At 40.2% G+C, this 27907-nt stretch overlaps 1 protein-coding gene across 4 annotated transcripts in view; it reads left to right on the forward strand.

The window, feature by feature from the left end:
• The window catches only part of GNAL (G protein subunit alpha L), a 169747-nt gene that overhangs the window by 75800 nt on the left and 66040 nt on the right, over window positions 1-27907 (forward strand). For 2 of the 4 annotated variants that reach the window (XM_081918106.1, XM_081918104.1), the window contains 3 exons: window positions 9235-9307; window positions 10127-10181; window positions 10336-10455. In XM_081918106.1, coding sequence (XP_081774232.1) covers window positions 9235-9307; window positions 10127-10181; window positions 10336-10455 — 248 coding nt within the window. Of the gene's footprint in view, window positions 1-8474; window positions 8949-9019; window positions 9122-9234; window positions 9308-10126; window positions 10182-10335; window positions 10456-27907 lie in introns of those variants that run through there. The other 2 variants (XM_081918105.1, XM_081918107.1) reach the window with 2 other exon arrangements.

Here is a 27907-nt window from a genome sequence, read left to right on the forward strand (position 1 = left end):
GACTTGAAGATTATTATCAAACTGACAACATGTCAAAGAATATGGTAGTAGTAGATTAGTGCGAAATTGATGGTGCTTTGAAATGAACTGTAAGGGAGCCACTTTTTATGCATTCTAATAAAAATAACATTGCGGCTAAGTATGAAAAACGCATGTCTACATTTATCAGTGTATTTTCTTTGAGAATACATATTATTGTGTAGTAAATACCCTTATTAGATTCCATCAATACGAAGTTTGGTTACGAAGCATTGCTTCACCACAATTAGCTTATAATAAGGGCAGTTTGCTTCTGGGCACTTAACGTGAGAGGGGGAGAATGAGAGAGGGAGAGTGAAAATGGCAGAAGAGAGTGGGATGGGACCACGGAAATAGCAACAGTGGTAATTGCTAATGGTAAGTAGAAGTATTGATGTAAGAGAAACTGAGGAGTGGTTGTTGCAGACAGAAATAGCAGCATACGTTGTATATAATGATTTTGGTACACAGCTCTTAGGACTGGAAGTTATTAACACATGTGACTGATACTGGAAACATGTTTGATGAATTTGTTGATAAGAACTGGGCCTCAGGAAACAAGTGGACCCTACACAAAGTTCAGTGTAATAAAAATTAAAAGAAAAAATTAAGTTGACTTTCTCTAATATTATTCTATATCCTTTTCTATAGAGGTTTTTCTCTGTACTGCCACTGGTCTGTCTGAACCCCTGTAGGGGAGGTAACAAAGGTGGAGTTACAGACAGACCTCTGGCTGGAGATACAGAAAAAGAGGGAGGAAATTGGGGATTGGAGTGCTGGCAGGGAGAGAACATTGTGTACACTAGAGTAAAGTGAGAAACTGGCTAGCTAAAATGAGTCTTGCAGTGCAAACCAATACATATTTACTTAGGAGGCAGTTCCACTGTATCAGTGGATTTATTGTTAGGAAAGTGTGCATAGGATTAAAACCTTAAGGTGTTTTTCAACAGGAAGAAGTAAGAATCAATTAATTGAATATCAACTGGTGAAAAGGTCCATAAATAAAGAACAATCTAAAGAACAAGTGTGCAAGAGAGGAAGATATAACCAGCAAAAAGAGCCAGAGGAATCTAAGTGCAGATAAGAAGACAGATCATAGAGATGGAAAGGAGCTAGAGATTGATGGGAAACAAATGGCTCTCCAGATATTTTAATTATTATATAATGTATATCACACCTCTCCTCAGAAAGGTTCCCAAGCAACAATAAAACAATACATCAAAATGTCTAAAAACAATATTTTAGAAGTCTTAAGAAACAGTCCAAAAGTCTTAAAAATTACATATTTTTACAGGTCATTTCAGGGTTGCCAGGATCAATATCCTTCAGCAATCAAATGATTGTGTAAACAGGAATTTTAAAAATACCTCCTAGAAGTTTGAGTCAGGACAAGAGGAAATCAAGTCAGGACGAGAGGAAATCAAGGGGATGGGGCAAATGGAAGTGTTAGATGGGGTGATGAAATGGGGAACAGACTAAGGGTTGAGAGAGATATTGAAGAAGAGAGAGCAGGAAATGGGGGAAGGGAGAAGATAGAGGTAAAGATGAAGTACTGAAGAAGGAGGCAAAGTCTTTAGCAGAGGGAAAAGGAGGTTAAAACATTGGAGCAGGCCTAACTAAGGAAGACATCAAAGATAAAGAAGAGTGATAAGGATTACTAGAGTTTCAGCACATTCTAGAGCTGCAGTATTGGAACTGTCTTATTTGTTATTATCTCTGTTGATCTTACTAAGCTTCTCTGGGATTATTTTCAGCTAAAAAAAGAGTAAAATCCTTTAAGTAGAAGTAGAATTGTAAGTGTTGGAAAGGGCTCCAAAGGTCATCTAGCCCAACCCCTACAATGAAGGTATCACAACTTAAGAATCCCTGACAGGTGGCCATCCAACCTCTGCATAAAAACCTCCAATAAAGGAGAGTCCGCCACTCTTCTCAATAGTCCATTCCACTGCCAAACAGCTCCTACTGTCAGAAAGTTCTTCCTAATGTTTAGTCAGACGACTAAATGAATACTGTTTTTGATCAGGATAAAATAATTTATAGAGGATGAATTACGTCAGTTCATTTGTCTTTTCCAGAGGCGTTTGCAAATTCAAAAAAGGTATACAGTGGAACCTCTGGTTGCAAGCGGGATCTGTTCCAGTGCCCGCTTGCAACATGAATAGAACACAACTCGCAGCGGCGCGTCTGCGGACGCGTGGGTTGTGATTCGCCGCTTCTGCACGTGCGCTTAATGTCATTTTGTGCATCTTCTCATGTGTGAGTGGCAAAACCTGGAAGTAACCCTTTTTGGTACTTCTGGGTTGCCGCAGGACGCAACATGAAAAAATGTATCATGAAGCAAACGTAACATGAGGTATGACTGTAGATTGTTTAGGAAGAACAACAATAAAGGGCATTGAACATGAATTTATAGCGAAAAAAACAAAATATGACCAGGACCTGTAGCTTCCAGAGAATGCCATATTTGTTCATTGCCCCAGAACAACAAAGAGTCTTTGTGGCACCTTGAAAACTAACAGATTTATTATGACATAAGCATTCAGCCGCTCAAGTAGAAAGGTAGCACAGTGAAGACGTAAACAAGGAAAGAGAAAGAATAGGACAACAGAAGTGAGAGAATCAATTGAAACAGCAGTGTTAAATAGTGAAACTGTCTCACTGAGGGAAGATGAAAAGAGAACAGGAGAAAATAGAAGGTAATTAAAGAGAAAAAGAATCTGGATAAAGAGCATGACTATTTTAGTAAGAGGGTCAGACAATGTAGAATCCCAGAGAAGCATAAAGAAAGGACGTGTTTCGGACAGTGGAAAAGGAGAACAACACTGAAAAAAGAAAAAGTTATCAAATCCATTACATGCAGAGTAAGTACAAGTAGTATTAAAGAAGCCAACCACATCAACGAGGCTGAAAAAAGATTGGGCCTCCAAGTTGGCAAATTGATCAACATGGAAATGAAATCATCCAGAATAAGAACAGGAGGAGGATAACTCAGTGAGAAGGAAAACTGAAGTTCAAAGTCAGATAAGAAGTTAGCCAAGGGACTATGAAGACAACCACAGTAAGAAGAATAGTAGCAGAATGAAAGAGAAACATAATGCTCATAATAAAAAGGAAGAATACATAAGAAATTAAGATGCAAAAACAGAAAAGGCACAATAGGAGCAATTTCCATATCTCCATCTGGACCCATCATGTGAAGTGAAAAGTGTGTGATCGCCAAGAGATGCAGGAGTAACAGAATTAGTTGAGAACCAAGTCTCTGTTGGAAGAAAACAGGAAAAACAGCATGAAATAAGGCATGAAGAATAATCACCTAATTGACAGTCAAACAACAGTTCAGTAGAGTGCCAGAAAAGAAAACAGATGAATGGAATAGAAATAAAATTAGGCAGACACTAGGGTCTAGATTCAAAGAAGCACCACGGGATGGTATCAACAGATGAGACTGATTAATAGCATAGGAAAATAGGACCAGCCAGCCAATAAGTAAGAGCGTGGCTGGGTGAGGATAACATACACCTAAGAGTTATTGAAGAACTTAAGTGTGAAATGGTTGATATTCACTAAAATCAGTTTATTTGAGAATTGGAAGGTAGTGCAATACAGTTGGGTTTTTTTTTAAAAAAAAGGGTGCATGGATTTTATGGGAAATATAGGCATGTTTCCTAATGCTTGTCTGCATAAATTAGTGGAAAGCATTAATATGCTTAAATTTTTAATCATATTGAAGAATAAGACTTTCAAATGAAGGAATGACATTGCTTCAAAAAAGCAAAGTTCTGCCTCACTGTTTGGAACTGATGGGTGTATAAACAAGCATGCAGATAGGAGTCATCCAATATGAGGACTTCCCAAAAGCATCTGAGTAAATGAAGTTGTCATGGGATAAAACAATGTCTTTTAATAGATCAGTAGCAGAATGAGGAAGTATTGAAGAATAGGGAACTATTGGAAAGAAAACAGGAATTATGAGCAGACAATGTAAGTTAACAGTGAAGTCCTATAAGGATCTGGTTTAGGCCGGTGCTACTTTCTTATATTCATAAGTAGTCAGGGGAGAGCAATATGATAACCAATTTTATGGATTACTCCAGATTATTTGTGATGGTAAAACGCAAGCAAACTGTGGAGAAATCTAAAATATCTGTTGAAGCTGGGTTAAAGGACAAGAGAAAGACAAATGTGGTACAGTGTAAGCAAGTGCGAATTAATGCATATTATGGGAGGGGGGGAACACAACTTCACACATAAAGTAAGAAAGCAACTCTATGGGGGTGGGAGGAAGCAGCGCTATTTTCAAAGTTGGGCTCATCTCAACATTTTTTGTTTGTTAACTCTGGGCTGGTGTACCTGAGAGGCCCATATCAGCCCCCTTTCAAGGAAATGAAACAGCCAGACCTAGTTAGAGGTGAGAAAGAACAGGGGATTCACATGATGCAAGTAGTCAATATGCACGTTGCAGTCATTCATTTGAGACTATCTAGTAAAGTTGCATTTGGTATGGCATTAGGAGTAAAAGCAGCTGAAAGGTAATTCCTACTTATCTGGCTATCTGCAGTATCACTGTTGGAAGCATTTTGTGTATGTTGAAAAGTGGGGTTAGGGCAAATATTTGGCATAAGGGTGCTTAACTGTGCTTCCCTGTGCATATTAAAACAAGTGGAATATATTTCATTTTTAAAACCCTCTTTCATCCCATAGAATTGAGGCAGACAAATGCACCACGAGTAGACTGTTCCTTCCCTGGTTTTGTTACCCTGCCTCCCTCTTCCAAGAATCACATCGCTCAAGGCAAATGGAAGCTAGATGAGGTCCGCTGGGCCTCTTTTCCTTCTCCCAGCTGTTTGCAACATGAAGATTTGGTACCATGGTAATGTTGGCAGTATTTTTTTTTTCTGCTGGAATTGTTGGGAATGTAGTATCCCTAGTCCGTGACCATGTCAAGGGAAGTAATAGTACCACACTATTCTGCCTTGGTCAGACCACACCTGAAATACTGTGTCTAGTTCTGGTGCCACAATTTAAGAAGAATATTGACAAGCTGGAAAGTGTACTGAGGAGGGCAACAAAGATGATGAAGGGGTCTGGAAACAAAGCCTTATGAGGAGCGGTTAAGGGAGTTGGGTATGTTTAGCCTGGGAAAGAGGAGACTGAGAGGAAGTATGATAGCCATTTTCAAATATCTAAAGTGCTGTCACATGGACGATGAAGCAAGCTTGTTTTCTCCTGCTCTGGAGGGTAGGACCCAAACCAATGGATTCACATTCCAAGAAAGGAGATTCCAACTAGACATCCTTCTCATAGTAAAAGCTGTTAAACAGTGGAACAAACTCCCTCGGGAGGTGGAGGTCTCCTTCCTTGGAGTTTTTTAAGCAGAGGTTGGATGGCCATCTGTCATGGACGCTTTAGCTGTGATTCCTGCATTGCAGGGGTGGTGGTCTAGATTACCCTTGGGGTTCCTTCCAACTTTAAAATTTTATGATTCTATGCATTTACCTCTCCCACCGTCTTCAGGATGAGAACAATGTAGGAGACAGCAGAGGGGATTGGACTCACTGGTCCATTGGATTATGATACTTCCTTTTTGGCCCAATTCCTTTTTGTGGTTAGTACAAAGCTTTTTTGCATTTTTGTTGAAAATGCTGTTAAATAATCTGATTGAGGCAGATTGTAGAGTGCATTGGTTTTGTTGTCTGTAGACTATGAATGAGCTATCTTATTCATGAAAAATTGGTTATTGAAATCACCATCAGCTACAGTGAGGGGGAAAAGTATTTGATCCCCTGCTAAATTTGCCCGTTTGCCCTCTGACGAAGAAATGATCAGTCCATAATTTTAATGGTCAGTTTATTGTTGCTGTGACAGACAGAATAACAACAGAAAAAACCCCAGAAACCAAGAAGACAAAAGTCAGAGATTGATGTGCATTATAATGAGTGAAATAAGTATTTGATCCCCTATCAGCCAGCCAGATGTCAGGCTACCTGGTATCTTCACTGTATGTAACGAGCTGAGATTAGAGGCACCTGCTGTAATCCCAGCTCGTTACAGTACCTGTACAAAAGACACCTGTCGACAGAAGCAATCAATCCAGCTCTTGACTAAGACCAAAGAGCTGTCCAAGGATGTCAGGGACAAGATTGGAGACTTGCACAAGGCTGGACTGGGCTACAAGACTATTGCCAAGCAGCTTGGTAAGAAGGTGATAACAGCTGGGGCAATAATTTGCAAATGGAAGAAACACAAAATAACTGTCAACCTCCATTGGTCTGGGGCTCCATGTAGTCTTGTAATCTGGAGAACCGGGTTCTCCCCAACCTCCATTGGTCTGGGGCTCCATGTAGTCTTGTAATCTGGAGAACCGGGTTCGAGTCTCCGCTCCTCCACATGCAGCTGCTGGGTGACCTTGGGCCAGTCACACTTCTTTGAAGTCTCTCAGCCCCACTCACCTCACAGAGTGTTTGTTGTGGGGGAGGAAGGGAAAGGAGAATGTTAGCCGCTTTGAGACTCCTTAAAGGGAGTGAAAGGCGGGATATCAAATCCAAACTCTTCTTCTTCTTCTTCATCTCATGGAGTTGCAATCATCATGAGAATGGTGATGAAGCAGCCCAGAACTATATGGAGGGAATTTGTCAATGATCTCAGGGCAGCTGGGACCATAGTCACCATGAAAACAGTTGGTAACACACTACGCTGTGAAGGACTGAGGTTTTGCAAAGCCTGCAAGGTCCCCTTGCTCAAGACAGCGCATGTACAGGCCCATCTGCAGTTTGCCAATGCACATCTGAATGACTTGGAGGAGAATTGGGTGAAAGTGTTGTGGTCAGGTGAAACCAAAATCAAGCTCTTTGGCATCAACTCAACTCACCGTGTTTGGAGGAGGAGGAATGCTGCCTATGACCCAAAGAACACCATCCCCACCGTCAAACATGGACAGGGACATATTATGCTTTGGGGGTGTTTTTCTGCTAAGGGGACAGGACACCTTCACCGCATTGAAGAGACGATGGATGGGACCATGAATTGTCAAATCTTGGATGAGCACCTCCTTCCCTCAGCCAGGGCACTGAAAATGGGTCGAGGGTGGGTATTCCAGCATGACAATAACCCAAAACACATGGTCAAGGCAACAAAGGAGTGGCTCAAGAAGAAGCACATGAAGGTCCTGGAGTGGCCTAGCCAGTCTCCCAGACTTTAATCCCATTGAAAATCTTTGGAGGGAGCTGAAGGTTCGAGTAGCTATACATCAGCCTCGAAATCTTACTGACTTGGAGAGGATCTGCAAAGAGAAGTGGGACAAAATACCTCCTGAGATGGGTGCAAACTGGTGGCCACCTACAAGAAACGTCTGACCTCTGTAATTGCCAACAAGGGTTTTGCAACCAAGTACTAAGTCATGTTTTGCAAAGGGATCAAATACTTGTTTTACTCATAATAACGCACATCAACCTCTGACTTTTGTCTTCTGGGTTTCTGGGGTTTTTCCCGTTGTTATTCTGTCTCTCACAACTACAATAAACTGATCATAATTATGGACTGGTCATTTCTTTGTCAGAGGGCAAACAGGCAAATTTAGCAGAGGATCAAACACTTCCCCCCCTCACTGTATCCCTATGTTCTGCCTTGCAACTTTCACACTAACTCATTCCCTGGTCAGGTCTGAAAAGTAACTCCTTCCATTAATGTGCTTTTTATTGACTGTATGCAAATCTGCTGTACTACACTTATATTTAGCACTTAGCCATTTGTTTAACTCCAACATTTCTGAAATCTGATAGAATCCCATCCTCCTGAATATGCCAGTTTCCAACACCCTTTATCTATAGTGAATGGGGGTGGTGGAGACTGAAAGCATACAGCAATCTTGTATATAAGAATTCATGTTTCTACAACGACCACCTAGATACATTAGGGAGGGGAAATGGGTGGTGAATTTAGCCTAGGCTCAACTTGTTCCTGTGCTATATGCATTAACACATGGGGACAATGGATCAAAATGGAATTCACATGTCAGATTTTTTGAAGTGGCGATTTTGTGATGTAGAGCAGATTTTTAAAATTAGTAGCTCCGCTGGACACACACACACACACAGAGAGAGAGAGAGAGAGAGAGAGAGAGAGAGAGAGAGAGAGAGAGAGAGAGAGAGAGAGAGAGAGAGAGCACTTCCCTCATACCCCGTTTAAGGATTCGGATTATAAAAAAAAACTCAGAGTTAGCACGCTCCATAGAATCCAGCTCTCACTTCTCCCCCTCCCCCCTCCACTCCTGCAGCGTTTGTACTTTGACTACTTCCTGGTCTCACAGAAAGGGGCAGTGCTGAGTTACAAGGACAAAAATAGACCTTTACAGAGAAATATAGGGATTGTAAGTGTGTGTGCGCGCGAGGGCTCCTCTCCCTCTCTCCCCCCCCTCTCTCTCTCTCTCGGTGTGTGTGTGTGTGTGTGCGCGCGCGCGCGCGCGTGTGGCGCTGAGAGAAAGCCAGCATTAGGTTTCCAGGAGGAGCCCTTTTCTTTTTCACTGTGTGTTAGGGGGTTTTTTTTTGTACAGATTTTTGTTCTGTTTTAAAAAACACTTACCTCTCCCGGAAGCTTCTCTGCATCCCTTTGGGGGAGGAAAAAGAAACCAACTGTGATCAGAAACGACCAGAAACCATTTTATTTGAACAACTGGTGGGGAAGAAAAGAGGAAAGATACCATCACAGGGATATAACTATCATACGTTAAAATTTATTTCTTTGCACTATTTATTTATAATCCTGTTCAGTCTGACATCCACCCTAAGCGATAGCAATGGGGTGTTTGGGCAACAGCAAAACGGAGGATCAGCGTATTGATGAGAAAGCACAGCGAGAAGCCAACAAAAAAATAGAGAAGCAGTTGCAGAAAGAGCGACTGGCTTATAAAGCCACACACCGTTTGCTTCTGCTGGGTAAGGAAGAACGGCTTTTTGGTGGGGGAGGGCGATGAGGGTGCAGTGGTGCAGTTCAGTTTCCCATGGCAGGCAAGCAAACTATACTATTTATGTGCACGAGAAAATGAGATGGAAAGAATGCAGACCTGCTTTATAAATTATGTGTGCGTGAAATGCACAAATTGCCCTAGGTATGTATAGAGAAGAGTTGAATGTTTTAGGAAAACAGAGATGCTTCCATTCTGTCTTTCCCCATTTTCCCCTCCCCTAAATGTATACATCACACATTTTTCTTCTTTTTCAGGGGCTGGTGAGTCAGGAAAAAGCACTATTGTCAAGCAGATGAGGATCTTGCATGTAAATGGATTTAATTCAGAGTAAGAATTCTTCTTATTTGGAGGGGGGTGGAGAAAAAAAACACCCCACACAAACCCCAACAAGATGCATTAGAAACACATTAAGCCAAACTGGTTAACAGATCTTTCTTATCCTTTGTATGTAGCTTGTTGGTAATTTACCTCCATCAACTTACCCTATTAGCATGGATATTACTGTTCATATATATTAAGAGAGGCATGAATTCCTTATTTTTCCTCTCCTGGTCCTTCTGCTGTATTTTACACTGTTGCTACTGCAGTGTTTAATAGGCCCTTGTGTAGCAACAACATGGCGACTACTTCTTACAACAGCAAATAACTAAATATTGCCTGAGTATTAACAATATATTAGGTCGTGTGTGTGTAGATGTAGATATAGATATAGATTTGTATGTGTGTGTCAAGTACATATTTGAACTATCCCCATTTTTAAAGTTAATAAAAAAGAAATCAGTTTAACATGATGGTGTTTTGTTATAAAGTGTCTATAGACTGTATTATTTATGTCAGATTTTTCTGAGAATGCCATATTTTGTGATTAGACATTTTCAGAAATGTAGAATTTGAGACAGCTCATGGTAAAAGTAAGCAGTTTTTTAAAATAATCCCTCCACCCCTTTAAAAAAAATGCTTATACATTGTTATTTGTCATGTGGCAGAAATATAAATAATTTATTTTGATTAAAATTGTACACTGCATTTTCCACTATGAAATATTAGGGATAAAAACAGCTATTAAAATTTGAACTTCAGCATCTCAGTAGCAGGTGAACACTCACAACAACTTGGCTAAATTGATTTGTGTTTGATTTCATACAGAGAAAAGAAACAGAAAATTCTGGATATTCGGAAAAATGTAAAAGATGCAATTGTGGTAAGAAAACATTTTTATTCCTTAAATGTATATACTTAGTGATTAGGATTGTGATTGCAGAGGAAACCCTGTTGTTCAGATAAGTTTAAATCACCTAGTAATTCTGTGTGTGATTTATCTCTATTAATATGTCCTGTTCCTTTGCTTATTCTAGACCATAGTTTCAGCAATGAGCACTTTAATACCTCCAGTTCCACTGGCCAACCAAGAAAACCAATTTCGAGCGGACTACATCAAGAGTATAGCTCCCCTTTCTGACTTTGACTACACACAGGTAAGATTTAAAAGTACTCTGCCCTTTTCCTCCCCCTTGCAATGTTTAAAAAGCATGGAATGACTTGTTTACCATTTGGAAGGCTTACACTTTGGGATAAATTTATTATTATTGACTTTATCATTGGATAATTTTGTCTGGCACAGTATAAAATGTATAGAAAAAAATACTACCCATAGTGCTGCATTTTCTGTTCGTGAGGAAGCGTTATATAATGAAAAGCAGTCAAGGACTATGTGGATTTCAGATTCCTGGATTAACAAATTTTGCAGCACCTTTGTGGTATTATTTATTGCAGGAGACCAGATAAAACCAATATGAATAAATAGTGTAATGTTTGCAGATTTGAGACGGATCTGTTTATTATTTTGCTGGTGGTTGTATTTTCGTGGTGGCATGTTTGAGTAGTGTTCAGTTAAGGCATATTTGGATAATCATTCTTTTATAGTTAAAATGCTTAGGCTCACATCCTATATCTCCTATCCCTCTCACCATTCATTGCAGCCACCTATGTCTCCTGAAAGCTACTAGTAATTCAGGGGGCCCTACTGAACACTGTCAACTTTCCTTCTGTGAACATGCTTAAGCTAGCCTACTTTAGCAGCCAGGCCTGATTTGGGGTGAGTTCTTCCTCCCCCAGTGGTTCTCTGCACATATTATTCAGGAGAGCCTTCTGACTGTCCAGAGAGGCTTTTATTGGGGGAACAGTTAGCTGCAGGAGGAAAGAGAGGCGGAGAAACTTTCCTATATGAACTTTTCTTAAGCTAACTTATCTTAAGATTCAAACATTTGTTCTTCATGGCTTGTGAATACTGACAGTATCTAGCATTTCTTTTTTTATATGTAAGTAGCTGTATTGCTTAGGGAAAAAATTTTCATTTTGCTTCTAGTATGACGTTGTCTTCCTGTCGTTCATTGTATCTACTTACAATGGAGCATCTTCTGATTATTCTAAGGATAGAGGTTTTGGTCAGGCAGCTGCTGCCTCATTACTTGTTTCTAACACTGTGATCCTGTGCATGCCTTCTCAGAAGTAACTCTGAGTTCAGTGGGACTTACCCACTGGTAGGGGTTTATAGGATGGGAGCCTGATACTCTGGACTGGTTCATTTTCCATTTTGAACACTTGGGATTTTTATTTTTAGAAGAATGGCTTTGTTGTAGTTATAAATTTGTCTCAATTGCAGTTATCTAGAAAACTACCTGCATACAGTTAGTTAGTTAGTTAGTTAGTTAGTTAGTTAGTTAGTTAGTTACTTTGTTTGTTGGCTCTCATTTGACAGAAATTATAAAACAATGATGAGCTTGAAATGTTTAACCAAATTAAATGATGTTGAATTTTATTTCAAAGATGTAAATGTGAAGCTACTGCTTCCTTAACTTTTGCATCCCTTTGTAATGCGTTATAATTACCGGTAATCTAGAGAGATTTTACATGACTCTTGTACAGTGAGGTATTTGTATGTGGTTTCCTTGTAAAGAAAATTACCACATCAGAAGATGACAAGCTTGATCTAGGTCTAAAAGACAGGATGTTGTACAAGTAAAGAATGCAGCTCTCTTCTGCATTCATGAAACAGAAAGGTCATCCTTTCTCCAGTATAAAAATATTTTCAATGATCTGTTTTTAAATCAAGTTGGGCGCTGGATCCTTTCTGGAAGCACCCCAAGCTTGGAAACCAGGGTTGATCTTAGAGTTTTGTTTTTGGCGCTTTTGGCTTCCTTTGAAAAAGAGCAAAGGCACAAGATGTATCAAATACCTGGAAATGAAATTATTTATGATATGTTTACTTGAGTGTATTCACATGAAATAAATTTGTAAAGGATACAGATTATAGATGAAATCATGCTTAGGGGAAAAACAAGTCAGTGTTTTAGCTGCTGTTCTGTGGTATTATGCAGGCCTCCTTCTCTTCGTTGCCCCTCTGCACATTTTTACAGAACCAAAGTGGTTTACCTCTATAGAACTAGTGTTTTTTTAAAAGTTACATGGTTTTAAAAATGTTTGAATTTCTTGTCTGTCTTGAGCACTGTGTGAGATGTTCAGTATTCAGGATCTAAGAGCACAGGGTTGCAGTGGCAGAACTATTCTAATAGTGTGATGTTGAATTCCACCCATAGGGTAGTATTCAACAAAATTTTACTCTGAGGAGACATACTGAAATTAATGGGCCTCACTAAGTCACATTTAATGGGTCTGCTCTGAGTAAAACTTAGTTAAATACCACCTACACTCTTGTAAGTAGTTCCAAAACAGCACCAAAATGGCTTGAATTTTCTCAAGCAAGAGTTCCCTCATGCTACATGGCAAAGAATTTCTGAAAATTATAGATGTGTCAAAAGCAATGTGAAACCAATGGCAAGACTGCTTTTCAAAGGTGGGGGGGTGGAAGAATCCCAGTGTGCACTTGCAAGCAACGTGGATCCCCTAAAGTAGGTTCTTGGCTACCAAACAACAAATGGCACTTGATTTCTATGGAAGGAACTCCAAAGTTGGATGGAAATTGTGTTTTTTTTGTGACACCAAATTGCTTTGTTTTAAAAATAAAATTAAAAATACATAAAGTGAAATGTCAGGCATCTATCGTTTATTAAATCCATTTAATTTGTATTTAGTAATAGTTGGTAAATGGGATATGGCTGTCCAAAATGAGGAAATGCCTCAGCAAATAATTGCATTTGTTTCCCAAAATTTATTTCAACTGAAAATAACTCTTGTGTGTTCTTGACTTGAAGTGTACTCTGCAGTGATTTAAACTTGATAAAGTATTTCTCGCTCTCTCTGAAAAAGAAAAATCATATTTAAGATTCTAGCTAGCCTACATTGTAACAGGCGGCGAAGCTTTACTCTGCTTTGATGCATATATTAGGCAGTATCCTCTCACACTGCAACAGATACGTGGTTTCTCCCCTCCTCCCATATGTATGAAGCAATTCTCAGTGCAGTTTACAAAACAGAAACATGAAACAGCAGAATGCTTATAACTGAAACAGCGGTAAATAATCCATATCAAAATAAAAATACAATTAACAGTGAAAACTATAACCATAAAATAGAAACTATAGAAAAAAGTTAAAAGCAGACTGAAATGTCCAGGTCTTTTAAGACCTTTTTAAAAAAATAGTCAGGGAGGGAGCAAAGCAGAGCTTTTTTGAATTGGCATTCAATGAGGAATTATTGTGCTGCCTGCCTTCCTGCCTGCATACACATACTTGGGATGGGGTGGGGGGAGGATCAAATCTGGGCACTTGAGTCCCATCAGTAACCTCCATACGCATACTAATGAATGAGTAGTTCTCATTTAGTGTGGCTTACTCTCTGGTAAGCATGCAGCACTGAAATGAGTGAGATTTAATTATAAGTAAATATGCTACGGATTCAGTTACATATAGGCATCATAATTTAAAGCAGACATCCCGCTAAACTATGTCCAACGTTTATTGTTGTTATGAAAACAATTATATTACAATATAATTGTTTTCATAACAATTACATTTCTGTTTTAAGCTAAACAAATTCTATTATATTAGTTCTGGCTCTATAACAGAGTTATAATTTTTGTTGCTGGTGTTTGTGAACTTTTCTTAATGTATAGCTAACGATTTATCTGATGTTTTTAGTTCTTTAAGATGTACTTAGTTTGAGGTATGCATTTTCTAGGAGAGTGTTTCCTATTCTAGAGTTTCTTCTATTATTTTTTATAAAGATGTGTGACGATATTAAAAGAAATAACAGGTTTGTCAACCACATTTGAAAAAATGCAGTTGTAGCATTTTATGTCATTGCTTGGGGATAGATTTTGCATAGATTTTGTAGTGTATTATGGACAAGTTAAGAAATAAATGTTAATTAGATTAGTGCATTTAGGTAAAGCAGGAAGGTTTAGAGTGGAAGAAGAAGCTCTACTGTTTATCTGGACCTTTGGGAGACAGTGGTGATTGACATTTTTTTAGGCTAACAGAAATTGACCTGTGCCATTTTTAATTCTATATTGATGGTTGTTTTGCCCTTTGTGTGGCAGAGTGAATATATTAAGGGCATATTATGCTACTAGCTGTGAACTAGTATTATGTCTGTTATGTAAGTTTCAACTTGTTAAAGACGATTAAGCTTTAAATATTTTGACACTGTTTGCAAACATAGTTGGTACATAATTATCTTTAGATATTGAGGGTATATGTCTAGAAGAAGAAAAACTATTTGTTTGCACATGCATAAAATAATTATTTTCAATCTGTAGGGATGTGTACAGCAAGTGCTTGGAAAGTTGAACCACATTTAAGAGATGTTCTTGGTAACATGCATTACAGTACTGTGCATGTTTACTCAAGTAGGTTCCACTGTGTTCAATGAGGTATACTCCCAGGTAACTGCATATACAACTGTGGCCTGAATCCCTAATCTGCATATAAAATATAAATGTTAATAGGTAAATTTTAGAACCAGTTAAGCATTCTTAAAGTTCTGTTCAGAAATAAATAGTCTCAAGGGGGTGCAACTATTCCTATGATTGGTTTGTTAACATCTTTTAACTTTCTTTGGAACATACAGAGTGATTTACTGCTTTTGTGAGTAGTACCCTCCCTGTGATTTTTCAGAAAAGTTTAAAATTATGCCTCCATGTTATCCCTTTTATTGTTAATGAGTAAACCTAACATTCACTGTAAATGTTACTTTATGTTTTCACTTTTTGTTTTTATAAAACAGGCCCAGCACCAACAGCCAGCCATTGCCCTTCATGCCAGGAGTATCATTTATTTACATACATATTACATAATGCCTGAGTTTACAAAACTCATATTTATCAAAAATATCAGTAGCAATTTTATCCCCTGTGCTTTTTAACATCCACATGAAACTGCTGACTAGGGTCATCTGTAGTTTATCTGTTGTTAGCAATATGCTGACATTATGCTGATGACACACAGCTCCTTTACACCTGCAGGTGTGGCAGTGGATGTGCTGGACCCTTGTCTTGCCTTAGTAATAGAGCAACAAACTGAAGCACAATCCAGATGAGTTTGAGGCACTGCTAGTGGGCGGTTCCCTAGACCAGATGGATGGGAGGTTGCCTGCTCTTGATTGGGTTATACTCCCTCTGAAGGAGTAGGTATGTAGCTTGGGGATACTTCTGCATCCATTGTTATTGCTTGAGGCTCAAGTGGCAACTGTGCTATGGTGTGCCTTCCACCAGCTCCGACTGGACAGAGATAGCCTAACTAATTCAGTCTATGGTCTGGTAATCTCTAGGTTAGATTACTGCACCACATTGTACGTAGGGCTGCCTCTGAAGATAGTTTGAAAATTTCAGCTGGTGCAGAATTCAGCATCCAGGTTGCTCACTGGGGCAAGACGGTTTGAGCATATTACACCAATCCTTGCCCAGTTGCCAATTAGTTTCTGGGACTAATTTAAAGCACTGATTTTTACCTATAAAGCCTTAAATGGCCCAGGGCCACAATACCTCAAGAACCACATCTCCATATGAACCGACCCAGACCTTTCAATCACCATCTGAGCCCTTCATTGTGTTCTTCCTCCATGAGAGGTCTGGAGGCTGGCAACACGTAAACGGGCCTTTTATGCCATGGCTCCCTGCCTGTGGAATGCTCTCCCTTGGGAGACTCGCCTGTCGCCTTCATTACATATCTTTGGGTGCCAGGCGAAAACATTTCTTTTTAACCAGTCCTTTGGCTGATTAACATTCCGTGTCCTTTTGAATGTGTTAGTGGGAGGATGGGATTATTGGTTTGTTCTTGTTTTTATTAGGTATCTTGTGTTCTCATTTGTATTTTGATGTTGTGAACTGCCCTGTGATCTTCAGATGAAGGAGTTTTTTACAAATTTAATAAATAATAATAATAATAATAATAATAATAATACAGTAGTAAAACCCAGATCCAGATCAAGGCATTAGGAAGATACTTAAATAACCAGGTTCATCATCAAGAGCCATCCAAATGCCAATACAGTTGAGGCCTCTTGAATTTCAACAGTGAGAGCATTCCATAGACCTGATACAATCAATGAAATAGCATGTATACCCTATAGACAGACATTCAATACATAGCTAGTGAGTAATTGCTGCCCCCAGTGCAGGGTTTGAAACTAGCAGGGCACCAGGTGCATTTCACGCCTAGAGATTCTCCATTTGCGAGCACCTCAAAAGGTCTGGGTGCCATTTTTTGCGCCTGGCTGACACTTAGGGATTATTGAAATGTATGTGCCTTGAAGCCTCAAAGTATATGTTAAGGATAGGCAGTATGTTAAGGAATTTCACAATAAAGAGTAGAGTGTTTTGAAAACTGAAGTATAGTACTAATTACCAATATTTTTATTGTAAACACCAAATTATTAACAATTTCTTAACAATTAACAAATGTATTAACAATTTCTGTTTAAAATGTAGTATTACCAATGCGTCACTTATGTGAAGTGTGTATTAGTTCATGCTTATCAAAATGATAAATAAAAAGTGCCCACAACCCAGGTTCCAGGAAGCAGTTGGCTCCTAGCTCTTCTATTCTAGTTTCTAACACTGCCCCAGTGTAGGTGGAAATCTTGACTTCAGTGGCCCACACAGTATGCTGCTAGCCACTCAACAACTTTGTCCCTATGTGTTGCTGAGATAGCAACCTGCATGCCTTTCACACTGTCTCTCAATGGCAGGAACAGGTAAAGAGAGATGCAAGCGTTACACTGCCTAGGGCTTGGAGCCATAAAATGGTTCACATTTTAAGATAATGTTCTATTTTTCTATTTGCATACCAGCCAGAAAGAAAGTGTTGTCTTATAATGGATATTTCATTACTGAACATTAACATAATTTTAAAATTCTTATACATTTAGTGCCATTTGTTTTTTGATATCCTAGGACAGCTTTCAGATGGTATCATTTGTGTATCACATACTTCAAGCTATGCAAATATCAATTATAAACTAATATTAATCCTTATTGTGTAAAAGAGGTTCAATCCTAGAGCCTCCTCCCAAAATGGATCAAGCAGAGGCTTCCAACAGACATGACCTCCCTACTGACAGAGCACTTCTTCAGGGGCAAATAGGAGCATCCACCCAATCCTAACCACCTCCAGTCAGTGAATTCAGGGGTCAGGATTACTATGTTAGATGAGATTTTCAAAATCAACAACAAATTTATCACATTATTCAATATTTCTATACTGTCGTACCTTGGAAGTCGAATGGAATCCATTCCGGAAGTCCCATTTGACTTCTAAAATGTTCAAAAACCAAATTGCGGTGGACGTTCGGGTTCCAAAAGCACGTTCACAAACCGGAACATTCACTTCCAGGTTTGCAGCATTCGGGAGCCAAAACGTCCTAGTTCCAGGGCATTCAGTATCCAAGGTATGACTGTAATTAAGACCATTTATATGTTTTTGTTCATATGATTCATGTATATTGGGGAGGTAAAAAGTTGTTAAATTTTAAATTAAAATCTCAAAGAATGTTTGAAGAAAAACAATGAAGGTTGTACAGAGATAATTTTGGATTAATTTGATCTGGCATATTCTTAAACCATTATCCTTAACTGAGGATTCAAACTTAGTGAATAAACTCTCTGCTTGAAAACATTACAAATGTTGCTGCAATAACAGATCTGACTCATAAAAATAGCTTTAAAGACTTAGGGAACTGCTTTTTAAAAAAAGATAATAAAGCAAATTTGGTTTTCCTCCTTGGTCTTAAATGGACCATTAAGGATTGTTTTCCATGTTTTCTTTTCCTTATACGATTTCTTAACAGGGATAGAAGACATAGAACCATAGAATCGCAGAGTTAGAAGGGACCATAAGTGTCATCTAGTCCAACCCCCTTTTGAACCCAAAACCATTGGATTAAGAGTCTCATGCTCTACTGACTGAGCTATCTTTCAGCATATAATATTTCTTTTGCCAGATCCAAAACATACATGTGAATGGTGATGGTGTAGAATTTGTGGAAATGTGCCAATTAATTAATATCTGATCAAGTGACAGATGTGCAGAACTGCATTGATTTTTCTGTGCTATCCTACACATTTTCATAAAACTACTTAGAAGAATAACCTCAATTTCAGGCCTGTTCATACATGCCTGAGCCCACTATGTTTTGTAAGATTGCCACTCTACATGCCTACTCAGATGTAAGTCTCAATGGAGCTTTCTCCTAGTTAACTGTGTATAGAATTTCAGCCTGTACAGAATGACTGTAAAAATATATAGCTTTCCCCCTTAATGATTATGTTTTTAAAGGAAAAACCATCTCAGTATGAAATGTCAAAAGGTATAATTGAAGCAGATTATCAAAAAGAACAGCTATATGCAGAGAGCAGCATGTAGAGTCAGATGTTGGCCAAATTTTGCCCAAAGATGAGCCTTAGGAAAGCAAAGGTATAAACTAAAGGTAAAGGTACCCCTGCCCGTACGGGCCAGTCTTGACAGACTCTGGGGTTGTGCGCCCATCTCACTTAAGAGGCCAGGGGCCAGCGCTGTCCGGAGACACTTCCGGGTCACGTGGCCAGTGTGACAAAGCTGCATCTGGCAAGCCAGAGCCGCACACGGAAACGCCGTTTACCTTCCCGCTGGTAAGCGGTCCCTATTTATCTACTTGCACCCGGAGATGCTTTCGAACTGCTAGGTTGGCAGGCGCTGGGACCGAGCAGCGGGAGCGCACCCCGCCGCAGGGATTCGAACCGCCGACCTTTTGATCGGCAAGTCCTAGGCGCTGAGGCTTTAACCCACAGCGCCACCTGTCTAGTATAAACTAGACGAGTGAATATTTGAGAAAGTGCAACTAATGTTACAACAATAATTTATTAACAAATTGAGTTCACCTAAATACTTCCGCTGGTTGAATTCTATAACTTTACTGGGTGCATTTTAATGGAACAGCATAAAAGATCAAAGCCTGAGACTTAAGTTGTATTTCTGGGTGTCCTTTCCTGTTCTTTGTTCTTCAGAATAGTTGTATCTGCTGGCAAGTTAGTTTGTTTGCTAAATCTAGGATCACTGGTGGAGGAAGAGGAGTGCGGGGGGAGCACACCGCCCCCAGCAATGCAATCCCAGTAGGGTGCCATCGCGGCTGTTACCCCCCTCCCGCGCTGGGACCCCCCCCACACACCCCTGGGACACGCGCCAGGCCCACCCTCGCCTGTTCTCCGCCCCCTGGTGCTAGAGCATGTAGCTCTGCCACTGTCTAGGATGCTGTAATTTGCTCCAGAAGGAGAAACAACCCAACAGAGTACTTTGTATGATCGTAGCTTAATAAACCACACATACTGCCCCTTTGCTCCACCCTTCATACGAGCTAACCAGGACGGATTCCATTAACTGTAGTTTTCTGTTTTGAAATCAGGGTACTAAGCCATGCTCAAACTATATCCTGGCTTGTTCTAAAGCTATCAGCCATGGCTTTCCATTTTGGACAAAACAGAATGTTTGATGGAAGACTTCCTGGTTTGTTTGCCAGCTCTCGTGAAGCAGGAAGCAAAGGTGCTATGTACACTCCACAAATACTAGTTTTTATATTGGCTTATTAAGCTAAGATATGATCATCCAATCACAGCCAATATATATCAGCCAAATTAATCTAAGGTTTATTTTCTTTATTTTTAAAATTAATGTTAATAATTCTTTTATCTGAGGGTGAATCCAAACATATTCTATTTTCTTAAACATGAAACCATTATATTTTATGTATTTGCACAAAAAGTCCGTAAAAGAACTTTCTAAAAAAGAAACATACAGTCATACCTCATGTTATGTCCACTTCATGTTGCGTTCTTTCAGGTTACATCCCGCGGCGACCTGGAAGTACTGGAAAGGGTTACTTCCGGGTTTTGCCGCTCACGCATGTGCAGAAGCGCAAAATGACCTCATGCGCAGAAGTGGCAAATCGCAACCTGTAGGTTGCGCTCTTTGCATGTTGCGAACAGGCCTCCGGAACGGATCCCGTTCGCAATGAGAGGTACCACTGTATTGTAGTAGTTCACATCACTAGAAGAGACAGCATTAAAAAAAAATCCCCCCCCCACGTAAGTGTGCAGTGTTTCTCAGACAATTGGTTGTCTTGGTATAATGTTAAAATGCTTGGATCTCTGAGGTACAAATTTCATTCAACCTGCTAGATCCTGTGGTCTATTAAACTCTGATGTGGTTTCTCTTTCATGTAACCTTGGAGAAGATCCACAGAGATAAAGTGGCAGAGGGAAGTTTGAGAGCACCCAAGAGAGAACTAGGCAGTCCTAAAGTGCAGTAAACCTGACACACTTTTGAGTGAACCCCACCTACCATTGGCTGTTACCCCGGACGGACGGACGGACGGAGACAGAGACAGAGACAGATAGATGATAGATAGATAGATAGATAGATAGATAGATAGATAGATAGATAGATAGATATCTGTGTATTTTCAATTTAATTGTTCCAATTTTGCTCACTTTTAGCTGTACTGTTATACATATAAAGTTATATATTTTAGACTTCTAAGCAACTTTTTCCATGGGTGAGTGGCGCTTTGTAGGAAAAATGTTCCCCACTGCTCAACGGTTGCAATGCATCATGTCAAGCAAGAAGATGGCTAAAATCCTTTCCATCTGCAGTCCCCTAGTTCACAGTTAGGGTGTTCATAGTCCACCACACAGATTAATAATCCCATTCCATTGCATCTCTTTCCACTGAAATTATTTTGTTTAGGACCAGGTTTTTTATTCTATATCACTGAGCAGGTGAAGCACTCATATGAAAACACTAAATGTGAAAGGAAAGGCCTTTCTGTCTGGTGTTAAAGCAAAGATACTGTCTGCAGTTGCTGTCTAGGATGTGACCTAGCTGGCTTAGCTCCAAACACTAAAATCACATCATAATTATTTTTTAGTGTACAGAGTGCTTCATTGCCATTAATTCATTAATCTTTCCAACAAATCCAGAGAGGTTACTGATATTTTCCCCAAACTTGTGGGGAAGGAGTCTGAGGATAACTTGACTCAAGTTAGGAGAGGGATGATGGGAGTTGTAGTCCCAAAACATCTGGAAGGCCGAGTTTGCCTATGCCTGAGTTAGGATTACCTGCTGATATGAGTTCCCACTTCCTTCTCTAAGCCTGTGCATTACACCATTTCTCAATAATATGTCCTTCACGGGAATTTATATATTTTGCTCTGATCCATGCTGGATTGAGGGGAGTAGGAAGAGAGATCTATAGCCTAAACTAGCAAGTTGGCACAAAATATCACTTTGCTGTTTTGTTTTTATTTAAATAGCATCCAGATTATCAGAGAAAAATAAATATGCAGCTTGACTTTTGGCATTGTACTAACCCAGGGGTGTCAAACTCAAATTCATCGGGGGCCGCATCAGCAGTTTGGTCACAAGTGGAAAAACAAGTGGAGGTTTCCTGAATGCATGTAAAGTGGAGGTTTCCTGTGTAGAACGGCCGGCGCCGCTAGAGGGCAGACGTTCTCTGGCTTGTAGGCTGCCGCGCATGCGCTGAAGAGGCGGCTTTCTTGTGTCAAAAAAAAAAGCGAGAATAAAAGGTGAAGGCTGGCGGCGGCTACACGAGCCACATAACGAGGTCTGGCGGGCCGGATTCGGACCACGGACCTTGTGTTTGACACCCGTATACTAACCTCTAAATACTACAGTAGATCCTGTGCCTCAAGTACAGGCTTAATTAAGGTTCCACAGAGCCATAGTAGTAGCTGGACAGAAATGATTTATCAGTGCTGTTGACTCAAGAGGACAAGGTACTTTGCTAATACAAAACGGACTGCATGTAGACTGTAACTCAAAACCTGCACTTTGCCCTTCCTTCTCCTCCACGAAGAAAAGATTGAAAGTGTTCACTTCTATTTTCAATTAACCATAGTTATTTATTATATCTTAACTGAGAATTGTTTTTAGTGTTAACTTTGGTTTTTGTTGGGGGGCAGGAAAAGCTAGGACAATTACCCATGTTTTAAAGTTGGTTTGTGTCACTAAACCATGACTGAAAAGCTCCAGTGTCAGTCCGGGTTCTGGCATATGAGTAACTGTGTTTAGTTGAAAACAGAAGCAGAAGTCTCCCATCTCCTCCTTGCTGCCATGCACCACTCTTGATATCCTCTTGAGCAAATCCTATCTAGGTAAGGTTGTAAAACAGTAAGTTGCATCACAGCTCCAGGAACGCCTTGACAATATTGAATTCCTGTGCCCACGGTTTTGCAGATATGATTGGCAACTAGATTCAGCAACAAACAATTTTGTCAAGGCAACTGGGAAGACAGGTGATTCCCCCCCCCCCACTCTATCACATCCTCCCTCTCCTCTCCTCTTTCCTGCTTTCTAAAACCTCAACTTCCGGCAAGAGGTGGAGAACCGAAATGTGTGGAGGTTCTGCATATCCATAGCCTTTTGCTTCTGGATAGCCTGGAAGCAGTAAGAGTACATTGCTTGGTTGCCTAGCAGCAGCTATACACAGGTGTTTCAGGGAGTGGGAAGAGGATGAGAGAGGCAAGATTAGAAGGATCTTTATGTGTCTTCTATTACAGCTGTCACATGTCACTCACCCTTTCTCCCAGGCCTACTGCCTAAACTGTTTGCTTATGAAAATGACCAAAAATACAGACCTGTGACTGTTACAAGCAGCAGCCTGACATGTTCTCTTAGTTGTGTTTGAAGCCCAGCTTGCTCTCAAAAGAGGTCTTGTGGCTGTGCCTGCTCTGGGTCAAGTAAATATGAGAGCCACAAAATTTGATTTCTTGGTAACTGTTCCCTGTCTGTGGGACTCCATTCTTCCAGGAGTGCCCTAGCAACTATCTGTAGAAGGTGCCTAGGAATATGGTTGGTTGGTTGTTTGCTTGTTTTTAGGTGAAAAAATTATAATCAGATGATAATATCCAGTTTGTTAAAACTTTAGGGTCCCTTCCAACTCTGCAATTCAATTATTCTATGATTATATTATTATTCCCTCTCTCCTGCTTTCTAAATGAAATCTGAGTTCACTAGTAATCTAAGATAACAAAAGATGCTTACATGTATTCAGAATCACAACAGATTCTTCAATCATGTTATGAGTACGTAATAGAAAAACTTAAAAATCTGAGAAAATACATTTTAGGTTTAAGCTTATACCTGGAGTAAGGTCTGGTTACCTTTCAAGAGGTGTTAATAAAAGTATACACCTGATTTCTGGTAATAAATGCTTTGTGTACTGACCTGGTTCAACCATTGCATTCTGTGGTCTGTGTAAATGAGCAGCATACTAGTGCTGCTTAGGACAAAACAGTTTTTGGGAAGGCAATTTGGAGCAGAGAAGCACTTGAGAGGGACAGTGAGTTCTTAGCTCTGCCCCTGTCTTGTTAATTTCCCACTGTATCTCTTCTTCTCAGTTGCATTCTCTGGTTCCAGGTGCTTGTTTGTGAAATAAAGACCCATTTGAAACCATGATGTGGTGGAGGAGCACCAAGGAATGTTTTTTTACAGCTTCTGCTGATCTTCTTCTTCTTCCTCTTCTTCCTCTTCTTCTTCTTCTTCTTCTTCTTCTTCTTCTTCTTCTTCTTCTTCTTCTTCTTCTTCTTCTGCAATCACTCGTAGCCGAGTAAGATTGTCTTCCATGAACATGGTCTTAACAGTGCATCCATAAGTGACTGTAGAGGCCAATTCTGGATCCACGTGTCCTTCCACAGTGGAGCCATAGGTTTCCGAGTGGGAGTTGATCACAGTGAGGGTTTGCCTTCCTCTTAGCATGTTTTTCCTTTTTGCCCTAAGTTCGAGCCAGTGCCACAAGACTCTATGTATATCTGTAGATTTGGGAAACAGAACAGTCTGTTTGTAGCTGCTCTGCATCATTCCAGTTTGACTCATTATTCAGGACCCAGTTGCATCTGCTAAAAATGAAGGCTGTATAACTTTTATGTTTTAAGCAACTACAATACTGTAAAACAGTCATGTAGACTGTTGGGTTCCTCTGGGGCTGCTCTGTGCATTTTCTTTTTCACAGGATATGAATTAGTGCCATTTTCTGCACTGTTAGCTGGCTGGTTTGCTAAAACAGGTAATTCCCCAGTTTCCAAGTAATAATGGTGAGCTCAGGATTCCCACAAATTTATGATGAGACTTAAGGGATTTGGCTATGCTAAAATATAGCAAAATTGAGTAGTGGCTTTAGATGTAAGGTTAGGTGGATTTTTAGTAGTCTTGCATTATAAATCATGAAAATTCTATTTCTTCTTGGTTGTTCCATTATAGTTGTTGGAACATTCAATATGAAATTGGTTGATGAGAATCTGCTTGTTGAAGTATTAAGATGTCCAGATTACAGAAAAAATGGATGAAAAATGACTGCATTTACAAAAAATTAAAATTTGTGACTGGATAAGTGAAGGTCTAGTTATATTAATTTTTTTCTGCAGTACATTTAACATGTTCACTTGGGAGGTCAGAATTATTTCAAAACCACATGTTTTGAATGGTGTCTTTCATTAGCTTGTTGAAAATCTATCGCACAAGTTAATCGCACTTTTTTGGTGTTTGTTTATTTGATGATACTTTACTTTTGAATGAAAAAAAATAAGTGACTATTGAAATATTAATCATAGAAATTTAACAAGAAAGAAGACCAGCAAAAGAGAAAAGGAATGCAAAACACAAAAGCTAGCCCTCTGCACCAAATGTTTTTTCTTTCTTGCTGTGAGTTTTTGTGTTTAGGTAAGGGTATTTAATATTTTGCTTGAGGACCATGTATGTGTTTTGAAGAATTGCCAGGAAGGAAGTGAGGAGAATTTGGATCATGCTATCTTTCATGTGGTTGGCAGAGGCAGGTATGGCAGTGGAAGTAGAATAGGCAAGCATAGCAAAAGGAAAATTAGACATGTTCCCCTTCCAGTTCTTCCAGCCAATATTTTTTCTTACTGTCTTGGCAGTAGCCCTCCAGATCATAAAATTATGCTGCTAAACAACAGGCAGGCACATTGTAAGTATCCAAGATTTATCTTGACCAGCATACTGACTTAGTTTATGTAGGAGAGACCTATGTGGATGAAGAGGGTGATATTAATCTGCCCCATCTCTGTCTACTATGTACAGTATCTGGTAACTTCTGGCAGGTAGAGAGCAGAGTTGCAATGATCTGTTGTGATTCTGTTCCTCTGACAGTCTCCAAATTTTGTGTGAGCCCTCCTGGTAGGTGATTAAGGCAGGATTTGGATTCTTTTGAAAAACCATCTATCCCACTGGCCAACAAGCTCTCTACCATGACCAACAAAGGTGATCTTTAGGGGTAGTGTTGGCCTTCCTTTGATAATTGTTCATCTACAGCAGCTGAGGATGACTTCTGCCACTGGCCTGCAGTGGCTGTGGGCCTGTGTCAAATAATTTCTAGTTCTATCCATTCTACAGAGCAGGCTCTTGATTTGATGTTGGCTGAGCAGAGTGCTGGTGATATATGGGTGGGAGAGTTTGAGATAACTTCCTAACAGGGTTGGAAAGCTGTTGTCTTTGTAGAACTCAACAGAGAGAAAGATGGTGCCAAAATTAGAATTAGTTGGCTTTGCCTGTCTTTGGCTCTGGCTCCAACTCCTGTCGGCTCCACCTGTTGGTTTCTGCTTTCTTCTCTGTGCAGCGAAGTGCTTGTCACGAGGCAGGTTGTTTACATTCCACAGAGTCTGTACTGTTGGGTTTCACACGGGAAAGGAGACTGGATATGGCGTACACTGGTTTCCTGTTTTTCACTGTGCTTTGCAGTTTCAGTATGTGATTCTCTCCGTGCTTTAGAGGAGAGATGACGCTTTCTCTGCTCCGGCAGAGGGAAAATGTTTTTCTGTAACTTACCAGCTTTGAACTGTAAATAAAGTAGTATAGAGCATGTTGGCTCATACTTTTCATCATTCCGCTGTGCACTGGACACTGCTTATCAACAACATTTGGTTATGGGCCCAGAAAAATGCAGTGTTTTGATAATGGACTTCACAAGTCGGGCTCCTGGCAAAGGAACAAAGGAGCAAGGAAACAAAGTGCCGGCAAAGCATCGGAACAGCGGCAGAGAGTCGGAACGCACGGTATCTGCTCTGCGCGTCAAAATGATTGATGAAGGTATGTGCTACTGCTCCGGGCAGCCTGCCAGCTTCTAATTAATGGCTTTAAGGCTGGACTTTGAACTTTTAAAGCCGTTTTCCACGGCACAAGCGTAGTGGCTTGGATGGCTGGGAAAGTGAAAGTAACTTTGAACTTGCCTTTTGGAATGCAGTTTGAAGCAGCTGCAGATAAGCAAAGAGGCTCAGGCAAGGCAGAGGCTGTTTAGAATTTGCTTTTGGATTGAAGCAGCTGTACACAAACGCAGCATGTATAAAGCAGCTTGATTTAAATGCCAAAGTCACGATGGCTAGCTGCAGAAGGCTGGATGAAGCATGTGGGGGATTTGATACCACTGATCAGCCAAATGCTCAACGCACAGTAGCTTGTGATACTGCCATGATTCAGAATGAAGCAGATCGGCGGGGTGCTAGCTGCATCAACAAGGGGGAGACTTCACAGTCGTCATCCCATAGTGCAGTGGAACCACCAGATGGCGCCAAAGCTTTGAAGGCAGTGAAATGCTACTCGTGTGGACGTCTAGGCCATATGAAGAGGGAATGCAAATATCCCAGGGCCAAGACAGAGCAGCGCAGTGGAAGCTCATCGCGTGGAAAAGGCCAGAGCAAAGGCAAAGGTCCGGTGTCCAGGACAACGCAGCACAAGGCAATGGTCTCACGCTACGCTCCAAAGGTTGCAGAGGTTGCAGAGGTCCAGAAGACGTCTAGATCTTTCTTCGTTGTTGATTCAGCGGCGACGTATCACATGTGCAACGATAAGCGACTGTTCGTGTCTTTTACACCGCAGGAAGGTGCGATTCACCAGGCGGATGACCACACAATCCCCAGTAAAGGCTACGGAACTGTTGTTCTTCACAGTTTGGACTTATCGATACAGGATGTTCTTTATGTGCCGGACGCGAAACATAATCTGCTCAGCGTTGGACAGCTGATTGAGAAGAAAATTGACGTTTCCTTTAAAAACAATAGATGCATCATCACTAAGAAAAATGATTATCAATTGTATGCTGAATATGTTGATCGTTTGTTTCTTTTGTATTATGATGATGTTGTGCAGGATGACACTTGTTGCATTGCAGGTTCTAACAAAAGTTTGCATGCAGAATGTATTCACGATTTTCATCGAAAATTTGGTCATTTGCATTTTGAGGCAGTATCTAAAATGCCTGCCTTGGTTGAAGGTATGACTATTAAACCCTGCAGGTACCACATGAAGTGCAAGGCATGCGCAGCAAACAAAGTGAAAATGGCTGCGAAAGGTAAGGTGTCTACTAGGCAAGCTACAGAACCATACCAAATTATTCATGCTGATTTGGTTGGACCACTAGCGCCCTCTTTGGGTGGGAATAGGTACTTCATGGTTCTTGTTGATGCATTTTCCA

The sequence above is a fragment of the Podarcis melisellensis genome, assembly GCF_964234715.1.
Source record: "Podarcis melisellensis genome assembly, chromosome: 7".
Classification (NCBI taxonomy): domain Eukaryota; kingdom Metazoa; phylum Chordata; class Lepidosauria; order Squamata; family Lacertidae; genus Podarcis; species Podarcis melisellensis.